Source organism: Phascolarctos cinereus, unplaced genomic scaffold (genome assembly GCF_003287225.1).
Source record: "Phascolarctos cinereus isolate Bilbo 61053 unplaced genomic scaffold, phaCin_HiC Scaffold_4;HRSCAF=312, whole genome shotgun sequence".
In the NCBI taxonomy this organism is placed as follows: Eukaryota; Metazoa; Chordata; class Mammalia; order Diprotodontia; family Phascolarctidae; genus Phascolarctos; species Phascolarctos cinereus.
In genome coordinates, this window is record NW_027555847.1 from 669,381,509 (window position 1) to 669,393,586 (window position 12,078).

General features: G+C 38.6%; 1 protein-coding gene across 2 annotated transcripts in view; it reads right to left on the reverse strand.

Moving 5' to 3' along the window:
- AKAP8 (A-kinase anchoring protein 8) overlaps positions 1–12,078 on the reverse strand; it is a 60,831-nt gene that overhangs the window by 21,393 nt on the left and 27,360 nt on the right. The window contains exons 7-9 of one of the 2 annotated variants that reach the window (XM_020969382.2): positions 7,703–7,749; positions 4,767–4,800; positions 2,354–2,441 (exon numbers count right to left, since the gene is read on the reverse strand). In XM_020969382.2, coding sequence (XP_020825041.1) covers positions 2,354–2,441; positions 4,767–4,800; positions 7,703–7,749 — 169 coding nt within the window. Of the gene's footprint in view, positions 1–2,353; positions 2,442–4,766; positions 4,801–7,702; positions 7,753–12,078 lie in introns of both variants that reach the window. The other variant, XM_078154039.1, reaches the window with a different exon arrangement.

Consider the following 12,078-nt stretch of genomic DNA (forward strand, 5'->3'; position numbering starts at 1 on the left):
TTCCTAACTTTCTAGACTTCTCAGTGGGTACCTTGCTCCACAGACCTCTGCCCTAAATCCCTCCCTCTCTTTTCAGCTTCCTTTTAATGTTTTGTCTTCCTCTATTAGAATGTATGCTCCCTGAGGGCACAGACTGTCTCTTTTTACTGATATTTTTATTCCTAGTACTTACCAGAGTACTTGACACATGGTAAGTATTTAATAAATGACTGTTGTTGTGTTTTGGAAAAAAGACAATGAGTTCTATTTTGGAAATGTTCAGTTTGAGATGGCCACAGGAAATCCAGTTGTAGATGTTCTAAAGGCAGTTGGTTTGCAGGACTAGATAAGAGAACAGGAAAGAGACTGGGGCTGGATCTATAGATCTGGGAATTACCTACATAGATTAAAACCTATAGTAACTGGTAAGACAGTATAGAGGAAAAAGAGAAGGTGGCCAGGGACTCAGAAGACACCCACAGGATGCCCATCAGTTGAGGAATGGCTGAACAAGTTGTATTATATGAATGTAATGGAATACTATTGTGCTACAAAAAATAATGAGCAGGCAGACTTCAGAAAAACCTGAGATGTGTATGGATTGATGCTGAGCAGAACCAGGAGAATGTTGTACACAGTAACAGCCACGTTGTGTGAGGACTAATGTTGACAGACTTAGCCCTTCTCAGCTATGCGAGGATCTAAGTCATCGCCAAAGGTCTCATGGTGTAAAATGCTATCCACATCCAAAGAAAGAATTATGGAGTTTGAATGCAGATCAAAGCAGACTATTTGCTAATTTTTTTCTTCTGTTTTGTTTTGTTTCTTCTTTCTGGTGGTTCCTCCTGTGGGTTCTAATTCTTCCTTACAACATCACCAATGTGAAAATGTTTTAATAGGAATATATAGCCTATATCAGATTGTGTGCCTTATTGAGGAGGAAGGAGGAAAAGGAGGGGGAGAAAAAATTTAAAACTCAAAAGCTTATGGAAGTGATTATTGATAAATCAAAATAAATTAATAAAAAAAAAGGAAAAGAAGACATCCACAGTTAGTAGGTACGACACAGATGAAGATCCAGCAAAGGAGATTGAGAAGCAGCAGTGTGATGAGCAGAAAGAGAAAATTAGGAGAAAGTGATATCATGAAAACTTAAAAGAGGAGAGATCCAGGAAGTGATGGAGATCAACAGTGGAAATTAAGAAATCATTAGTACCTTTGAAAAGGTTTCTTCAACAATTTCAGTTGAATAATGCAAGTCAAATGATGATGGTAAAAAGACAAATTCTGAACAGTTTTCAAAAGGAATGCAGAACAAAAGAACTCTGAAGTTTCATCTCACAATCAACAAATTGGCAGATGACAAAAGACTGAACTTGTCAATACTGGAAGAGTTTTGGAATGACAGGCATGCTAATATACCACTGGTAGAGCTGTGAACTACGAACTGATCCCACCATTCTGCAAAGCAATTGGAATTACATGAATGAAGCGCCTAAAATGTCCATACTCTTTGACCAATATATTCTACTAGGAGGTCAATGACAAAAAGAAAGGTTCCATATACATAAAGATACTTATCATATCACTCTTTGTAGTAGCAAAGAACTAGAAACAAAGTAGATGCCTACTGACTGGTAAATGACTAAGCAAACTATGATAATCTGAATATGAAGGAATACTGCTGTGCTATAAGAAACAATTATGATGAAAACACAGAAGCATAGAAATACCTTTAACACACTGAAGCAAAGTGAAATAAGTAGAATGGGGAAAACAATAAGCATAATGATTATTGTGATATAAACGGAAAGAACAAATGAAACTAAATGCTTTTAAATGGTAACTACTAGACTTTGTCACAAAGAAGTGAAGTAGTAGGGTGGGGAGACTCAGGGTGTAGAGCATCATAAAAATGACAGATTTTTTTCTATACGTATGAGTTTTGTTAAATACTTTTCCTTTTTTTTTCTCTGTTGTAAGTGACAGTTCTGGGGAAGTGGAAAATTTATTTTGGGAAATATAGGTCATATAAAAATAAACACATTTTTTAAAACAGTGATTCTAATTCTTAGTAAGGATTAATCCACACAAGAATGTCTTAAAAACTAAACTTTCACAACCAAACTCAGCTTTTGCTCCTGTAGAGCACAGTAAAATTTCTTCCTGATTCTTGGAATAATTACTTGACATCACTTTCTCTAAAGAATTAAGATGCTAAATTCAGAATTGCTAATAGATCCATTCAGATTCAATTTCTATCCTTATTCCTAAATTCAATCTTCATTTTTCCACACCTGAAAAGGCAAGCATAAGTTACTGCCCTAGGATTATGAGCAATCGTCTAGCCCTTGACTCATTTCCTCTCTCATACCTGTCTGCTGTCCGGTCCCTCATTCTGTCCCTTCTTCGCTGTTTCTCTCTCTTCTTTTTCATTTCATCATCTTCATCACCCTTATCCCCTGCAACAGAGAAACCCACTGCAAGTCAGTCTGAATAGAAATAAAGGCAAGCTAAGCATTGAGGACCTTGTCACCTTATTCCCTGATTTGTTTAAGGGTTTGGAAAGACAGATTCTCCTCTAATAGCAGGGTCAAGAACACTTGGTACCAATACTTGGTACTTTTAAAGGCTTGGACTCCTCTGGGATTTTGATGAGAAATCCTCTGTTTCCCAATGGAATTGATTAAATCATAAAGATGCTAGAACATTAGGGATCTGCCAAGGCTGCTATCCCCAACCCTCCTCAAACACGTGGTGTCTTCCAGCTTTCAGCTAGATGCCTCTATAGCCTTGTGCATTCCTCTTTCTCCCATCATTTATTCTTCCCCTATGCTAACTTATCTCACTTCTCTTGCTTTCCAAGCCTAACAATATAGTACTTCAGTTTTCCAGGCCTGAAATGTATAAACTGTATTTCCTTTAAAAACATTTAAAGAGAAAGCCAAATTTCCCTGGAGATAAGAAGATGGTAGCTTCAAAGCCTTGAGGAGGTCATCTGTTTTACACACCACCTCCCCACCCCAAGTCAGGCCTCATCTATTCTTCCAATTGATCTCAGTCTGAACTACAGCAGCTTGGCCAACATCTGCTGGCCCAATAAGTATCTTCCATTCATAAAAGTTATGAATCTATGATTCATCCAGGGTCAGAGGTCATCGGGGGTAGGGAGGAGTAATCCTAGAAATAAGAGATGGAAAAGACCAACAGGTCCTCCAGTCCATCCCCTGGGGCCAGTGCAGGAAGCCCCCTCTAAGAAAGGTATAGCCCAACGCCCCAGAGTCAAGGAGCTCAACTCACATAAGCCAGTGACAGGGATAAGGGAAGACCCTGAAGACCAGGATCTCACAAAGAGGGCCGGGGAATGGGGCAGGAAACTGGAAAAAGGATCAATAAGCATCTGAACTGTAACCCCTACCCCTGATGCCAGTCACGAGACTGTCCCACGAAGATGGCGACCGGCGTGCGCTGCTCAGAAGCCTCTCAAAAGGGCGTGGGATTTTTGGCAAGAGGTCACTGCCTGAAACTATTACTGCTGTTAAATAGCAAAGTCATTCCGGGTACCAGGACCTGTGCGCAATAAACATTTCACCTTCGCTTTAGCATAGACCCCACTGCAAGAGCTGTTTAGTGCTCTGTATGGTCCCATGCTATAGACATAACCTCTTCAATAAACATGGATGGAAGAATCTCAGAAGGGTCAGCTAAGCCCTGGAAATATAAGAGAAGGAAAGTCTTAAGGGAGGATCCTGCACAGAAACAGGTTCATGTGAGTGGAGGGTCAAGAAGGAATCAACCTGTGGTTCTTCCGAGTTGTGTTCATCTAGAGAGGGCCCAGAGGGAAAGCAGAAAGAAGGGGTGTTTGGAAAGACTACCATCATCTCCAAGCTCCAGTTTTCTATTACCTCTGAAGGGTGCACTGCTTAGTCTGGTCTTGCAGTTTAAGTTGAAATCTCGAGTGCCACTTCCCCACAGTGGGGCTGATGAAAACTACCAGACAGTTAGTTGTCTCTTGTGACCCCGGAGGTAGGCCCTCTCTGGCTCCCAGCAGGAAAATGTGGGAGAAGCCAATGGGACAGATGGAAAGGACTTCATCCAAGTCCACTTGCCCTCCCCAAGACCCCTGCTTGGGCAGGTATTTCCCGCCACAGCCACTAAACACAAAGGAAAGGGACAGAGGCCCCTGCACTGTAGCTCAACACACTGCACCAAAGCATGGCAGTGAAAATGGAAATCAAATTCAAACCAGCAACCAAGGAAATAACAGACTGAATGAAGCTCAGGAAAAAAAAAATAGTTCAGGGAACCTGCATTGGCCAAGGGGGAAAACAGACTGGATGGGATGGATGGAACCTCTTCTCTCTCTGATTTCTGTGATTTCCTCTGTCACTCCTACAGAAAAGTTACTTCAGACGAGGTGAGGTGGGCTTTCCTTTTCTACCACCCTATGACAAATCTGCTTCCTGATATCAATTGTTGGAACAAATGAAACTGTTTCCAGTAGGTGCCACATCAAAGACATCTGAGCAAAGCCTTTGTGTGAACCCCCTACCCTCACAGCCTTGCCCAAGCAACTGTAACACATTCTCTGTCCCATTTCACAGAACATCAGCTCCATGCCAGGCCCAATACTTGCATACCAACCCATCTCCTACCACTGAACCCCACTACAAGACAGACAGGGAGAGAGAACTGGAGAGTACAGGGGCATGAGGGTAGGGTAGGGGTGGTGCAAAGTTAATTTACAGAGAAACTCTAAGAGCAGGAAGATCCTGGGTAACTCCTACCTCTCCTCCTTCCTTCTTCATCCAATTCCTCATCCTGAAAAAGATACAAAGTTTGAGAATGACACAGTGTCTTTAGACAGCCAACTCCCTACAGAGAACAAGAATCTCAGACCTGCTAGCCTATTCCCTCTTCTAGTACCTCTTACCTCAAACTTTAACACCTTCATGAAATAAATTATGGGATCTTGGTATTTGCTAAACTTTGATACAATAATTAAGCAAATGCATGGCCACAGGTTTTTAATGGGGTTGTAGACAGTATGGCTCAGTTCCAAATAAAGCTATTGGGAAAACAAGAGAATCCAGAATTGGTAATTAAATGAAAAGCCCTCATACTAGTTCTGATGCTCATTTGCTAAAGTAACATCAATAAACTAAGCTCTCATAAACAATTAAAGAAAAAGAAGATTTTGAGCTAGAAAGAACACTCAGTCTGATGCCCTCATTTTATCAATGAACAAACTTAAGGTCCATAGAGGAGAGGTGATTTACTTAGGGTAATATACAAGTAATAAGTAGCAGAGCCAGGACCTGAAGCTCTGACTACTAACCCAATTATTTTCTAGATATTAGGAAAGATTAGCAGACACAAAAATTTCAAGGAAATTTGTAGGTGATAAATAGATAAAAAATCAGATACTCCAGACTACAAACATGTGGAAATAAGGAGCTCAAAAAAAAAACACAACAAAGCTTCCTTCAGAAATGTACAATAAACATACAGATATGTTAAAAGAGTTCCCATAGTGGATCTCCTGAGGGAGAATCTAACTTCTCATTGATCATTCTTCACTCGTAATTTGAACAGATGCAAAAACAATGCCTTATATACACGTATATATGTACGTACACACACACACACACACACACACACACACACACACACCCCCTCTCTCTCTCTCTCTCTCCCCCCACTTCTTGTGGAGAATGCTGCCAGATCTAAACAATTTAATGCAAGCATCTTCCAGCACCAACAGATCTTTGGCCTGAAGCATCAGTTGCCATCCCAGTAACCCTGGGGCAGCAATTCATTCCACATTGTAAAGCTGCTACTGAAACTAAGATTGTTAACAATGTTAAAAGGGAACTTCAGATATTACCTAGTTGTCTATGCCTCAAAGAAATTGGACCTATATGTACAAAAATATTTATAGCAGCTCTTTTCTTAGTGGCCAAGAACTGGAAACTGAGGGGTACCCTACACTTGGGAAATGGCTCATGGTATATCTATGTGATGGAATGTTATTGTCCTGTAAGAAATGATGAAGGGGGCAGTTTTAGAAAAAACTGTGAAAACACTGATACAAAGTGAAGTAAGAGGAACCAGGATAACAATCTATACAGTAACAATATCATACAAACAACTCTGAAAGATTTAGGAACTCCTCATGACAGATAGAGAAGTGATGGACTCAAGAGTACAGATTAAAGCACATTTTTTTAAACATGATAATGTGGGAATTTGTTTTGACTATTCATATTTTTAGTGGGTTTATTTTTCTTCCTTTCTCAACAGGTGGGGAAAGGGGAAGGTCAGAAGGAATGAATTCAGAATTGAAAATAAAATTGAATTAAAATTAAAAATACTATCTAGTCCAGCCTTCTCATTTTATAATAGAAGAAACTGAGTCCCAGGCAGAGGAAGTGTTTCCTTCAACATCAGAAAGTCAGTTAGTAGAACAACTGGGACTAGAACCCAGATCTTCTGACTCCAAACCTAAGGCCTTTTCTACTGCACAGTACCTAGGCAGCAGGATTACTGATAACTAATATACCCACATAATTGTATTTTTAAAATGGAAATTTCTAACTTTACAACAAAGCTACCTTTTAGGCTTGAGGATAGAAGGAAAAAAGATCCCATCACAGGTTTGAATCTCATCAATAAATTTCAAGGTCAAAGGCGGCACATTGATCCAATCAAGAGGTATGGATAAGAATAGAAAAGCAGCTGGCTGGTGCTCCAGGGATCAGTGAGAAGGTGAAAACCACTACAGAAAAAGAGAAGAGCTGAGCAAAAGTCTTACAGATGATGGCCTAAGGATACTCAATGGGTAGAACATCTAAGGGGCTAAGAAAGTTATATTATGTTTCAGATATCAGCTAATTGATATTACCACCATCATTGGGAAGATATGTTGTAGTATTTGAAAATTATTTTCATTTAATATACGGGAGCCCAAGTTAAATGATTTGGTAAGGGTCCAACAGTAAGCCACAGAGTGAGGAAAAGAATGCAAGAATGCTGATTTTGACCCTTGTTTTTCTCAAGGTTTTGGGAATTCAGAATCCATAATAATTGACAGAGGGCCAGGATGCACCAAATTTGCTAAATATCATTTATGGATTTAGAAGAACTGCATGCTGACAAAAGAAGATACTAAATTAGGTCAAGATACAAAAGCCATATTCAACAAAATCTCTAAGAAGACTACAGTTCTTTATGTTAGTATCATAGAAAGGCAATGAACATAAATATAACAGCTGCAGAAGACAAAGATTAAGGTAGCAATTAGTAAATCAATAGAGATTTACAGTTCTGGGCCTAAAAGAGATAAACATGCAGGCAAGTTAAGAATATTAGTAAAAAAAGAAAATATAATTCTGTCATGCTGATATTAATGCTTGATGCCTAATGCACTGTTCCTTCAATACTGTCTTTCTGAAGAGCTAGGGAAAATTTGTCAGGACAATGATGACTCCTACAATCTTGAAAAGAATCTTTAGAATCTATCTAGCCTCCAAGGTTGGATAAGATCCACTCATGGATTTATTTCTGCAAATAAGTCCATTGAAAGCGAGACAAAAGGAAGTCTACACCAATAACTATTCCTTTTTTGTTTGTTTGTGAGTGAAATCCAAGTAAGAATAAAGCAAGAGCTAAGAAAAATTGGAAGATAGAGGTGGAAAGAAGAAGATCTATAAAGATCACTTACACCCCTGTTGCCTTCATCTTCCAACTGGTAATCACCATCTCCACCATCTGCTGGACACAAAGAAAAGAGTCAACATGGAGTCAAGGATTTTAGTTCTTTCCAACCAAACACTGAATTCTGCTTTGCTTTCATATGCTCCCTATCCAATAATAAATGGTAATTCTCCTTGTCAAATAGTCAAAGAAGGTGCACAAAAAATATACATTTAATAGAACAAAGTAATCTTGCGCTTCAAAGTTTATGCTAGTAGGAAATAAGTTTTGGTAGTTATTGTCAAACTAAAGACTTTAAGACTGAGTTGGTGGCAAGACCAAGCTAAGAGCAGCCAAGCTAATTCTGGAGTGACTCACGACCAGAAGGCTAGTCACACAGTGATTAATTTTTTGGTAATGGCACTTCATTAAACTTTTACAAAGATGTATATGAGATGCAATCTGTGGAAAAAGGAGTACTCACACCAACAAAATCATGGGAGTCTGAAGTACTGACATAAGAACAGTAGGAATAGTTGAAATAGAAACAGAACATATGGCTCTTGCCAAAGAGGAGAAGGCTAAACCTGAAGAGGGAGAAACAGATACTTGTCCTCCAAGAAATGATGAAGATTCACAACTGCTTATCAATTGAGAGAACATTCAGGAAGAACCTGAAAAGGAGACCAGGAGTAGTGATTGGTGAATACTTTCTAAGTAGTCCTCAAAGAGTCAAGAACACAACACTAAAGTCTGATATGTGGTGCGCAGCCATCAGGTGAAAGAGACTCTCCCAAGGCTGGTCAAACCAATGATGCATGTTGGCACAAATGTTGCTGCCAGCATGGCAGGAAGCCTCATGAATGAGATCAAAGAACTAGGAAAGAAACAGAAAACTTAACCAGAGGGATAGCATTTTCACCATTTCCACCAATCGAAGGTAAGGGCTTCAAACCAGAAATGCAGATAGAGGAAGCAACAGCTATTAAAAATGACCACATCTGAGAATGAGACCTGGATTTCTGGACCACTGGTTAAAATATAAGAAGAACTAGAAACAAAGGAGATGCCCGTCAGATAAATGGCAGATAGGTGGTACAGTGGGTAGAGTACTGGGCCTGGAATCAGGAACACTTGAGTTCAAATCTTGCCTCGGACACTTACTACATGTGAGAATCAGGCAAGTTATTTAATCTTTGTTTGCCTCAGTTTCCTCAACTAGGAAATAGGCAGAACAGCACCTACTTCACAGGGTTGTTTTAAGGATAAAATGAGATAATATGTGTAAAGTGCTTAGCACAGTACTTGGCACACAGTAGGCGCTATATAAATGCTTATTCCCTAAGGCATCTTCGCATCAACCAGAGAATGGCTAAACAAATTGTGGCATATGAACATAATGGATTATTACTATGTTATATGAAACAATGTCTGTGAAGAATTCAGAGAAGCATGGGGAGACTTATGAGCTAATGCAGAGTGAAGTCACTGAAAACAGAAAAATATACACAATGACTACAAGAATGTGAATGAAAAGAATAAAATCCCAAACTGAACAAATATTGCATAATTAAAATGACCAATGTACCTCTCTCCCTTCTATATATGTAGAACATAAATATTACTGGGCTATCTTTTAAAAATTTCTTTTTTATTCCATGTTACAAGGGATAACCGGCTGTGGAGTGGGAAAGGAAATATTTAGAAATGAAGGTGTTATAATAACACAAGAGAGTACAGTTTTCTATTTTTAAAAATGGTCTTGCAAATGGAAGCATTAGGATTTTAAACTAAAAAGGAGGGGATGGTAGTAAAAAAAAGTGTGTGTGTGTGTATGTGTGTGTGTGTGTATGTATGCAAGTAAAATATACATAGTATAGTTATAATGTATGAAGAATAGCAGGAAAGATACCCACGTCCATGGGAGCCTGATTCCAAAAAAGGAGCCATCACTAAATCCTATGGCTTAAGAAGTTTACACATAATATATCAACATTTATATGCCACAGTTCAATGCTGGGGATACAGATACAATGAAACAATTCCTGCTTGTAATGAGCTTCTAGAGATACCAACAAAAATTGGTAAATTTGATCTCCTAAGTATCACTGACACTTGGTGGGATGGCACCCATGACTGCACTGTATTGCTAGGAGCATATACATTTTCTAAAGGAAAAGAATAGGTAAAATTAGAGGAAAGAATGACAACGCATAATAAAGATATATTTATGAGAGAAAACAGGAACCAAGAGAGAAGGGATAATGCATGGGAGAAAACATTTGGATGAAGAGCAGTGGAGAAAGAAACAGAAGGAATATTGTCCATGAAACATACCTGAGACCACCTAGGCAAAGAAATAGTTTAGGAATGAGATTATAATTCTGGTAAAAAGAGGTATGACACAGCAGAGAGGAGGTCTTTGATTATTAGGACATTTCTGGACATAGTTTCTCACTCCCTCTGTTCAAAACAGCATTGCTAATATTGTCTTGTCTTAATAAACAGCCTCAGGAAAAGGACCCATATGTACAAAAATATTTATAGCAGCTCTTTTTGTGGTGGCAAAGAATTGGAAATTAAGGGAATGCCCAAACAAGTAGTGGTATATGAATGTAATGGAATACTATTGTGCTATAAGAAATAATGGGCAAGTGGACTTCAGAAAAACCTGGAAAGACTTGTATGGTCTGATGCTGAGTGAAGTGAGCAGAACCAAGAGAACATTGTACACAGTAACAACCACACTGTGCGATGACTAATATTGATAGACTTAATCCTTCTCAGCAAGACAAGGATCTAAGACATCTCCAAAGGCCTCATGATGGAAAATGCTATCCATATCCAAAGAAAGAACTATGGAGTTTGAATGCTGATCGAAACACACCATTCGCTATTTTTTTTCCTTCTGTTCTGCTTTGTTTCCTCTTTCTTTCTGGTGGTTCCTCCTATTAGTTCCAATTCTTCCTTACAACATTACTAATGTGAAAATATGTTTAATAGGAATGTATATGTATAGCCTATATTAGATTTTGCACTGTCTTGGAGAGGGAGATGGGGAGGGAGGGGGAGAAAAATTTAAAACTCAAAAGCTTATAGAAGTGATTGTTGATAAATCAAAATAAATTAAAAAAAAAATAAATAGCTTCAGCTTTCAAAAGGGTACAAACCAATAAAGTGAACTGCTGTTTGGGATTTGTTTCTCACCAACAAAAAGAAACTAGCAGGTAGGTCAGAAATTACGTAGACTTTTGTGATTACATCACCTTAGAATTTGTGACTGAGGAAGAGAAAAATGTGTAATATGAACCCAGGATTTTAGGAGAATAGGTTTCAAAGGGTTCAGAGCAATGATAGGATCTTGTGGACCAAAATCCTATAAAGGAAAGCAGCTTGAGTGCGATGGGAAGCTTACAAAAATGAAATTCCAAAGACACATAATTCCAATAAGAGGAGAAAGAACAGTTGTTAAATGATGCTGAGGTTGATTTAATAGAGAAATTACCAAAGAACATAGATTTGAAAAAGACATGTGGAGGGCAGCTAGATGGCGCTGTGGAGAGAGCACAGGCCCTGGATTCAGGAGGACCTGAGTTCAAAATCAGCCTCAGACATTTGACACTTAACTAGTTGTTACCCTGGGCAAGTCACTTGACCCCATTGCCTAGCCAAAAGAAAAGAAAAGAAAAAGACATACACAGGGAAGAATGCTCTATTCGACATGAAGTTCTGAGAAAATTGGAAAGCATTTTGGCAAAAACGTTTAGCCAAACATCTTCAGACTGGATATAGGACATGATTATGAAAGATTATATAATTTTCAAAAACTATCAAAGAATGAGATCTGGTAATTTTCATAGATTTGACTAGGCTGAGAGTTCTTAACCAAACATGGGATAGAGGCAATCACAAAAGAGAAAGCGGTTAAATGAAACTGAAAAGCTTTCATATAAACAAAATTAATGAAACTATGACAAGAACGAACACAGTGAACTAGGAAGAGTCTCTACATCAAATATCTCTGATAAGGAAGGACCTTATTTCCAATAAGGGCCTGATAGCCTAGATAATCTAGGAAACACAAGATTAAGAAATGTTCCCCATTGGATAAACAGTCAAAAAAAATAACAGTTTTCAAAATACTTTTAATTGTTAAGAAATCATATGAAAGGGTACCTTCCTGTTATGCTGAACCCTTTTCTCAAAGGAACTTCAGCTACCAATCAGCAAGCATGCTTACTGGTCAGAGCTCATTACATCTAGTTACACCTTACAACATACGTTGACTTACCAGCTGAGTTGCACCACCATCCCCCAACCTTCCACTGCTCAATTCTAGCTCTGCAAACAGTGACCAGATAAACACTACCATTCCTTATGGAACAGGCATGTCAATAGATTACT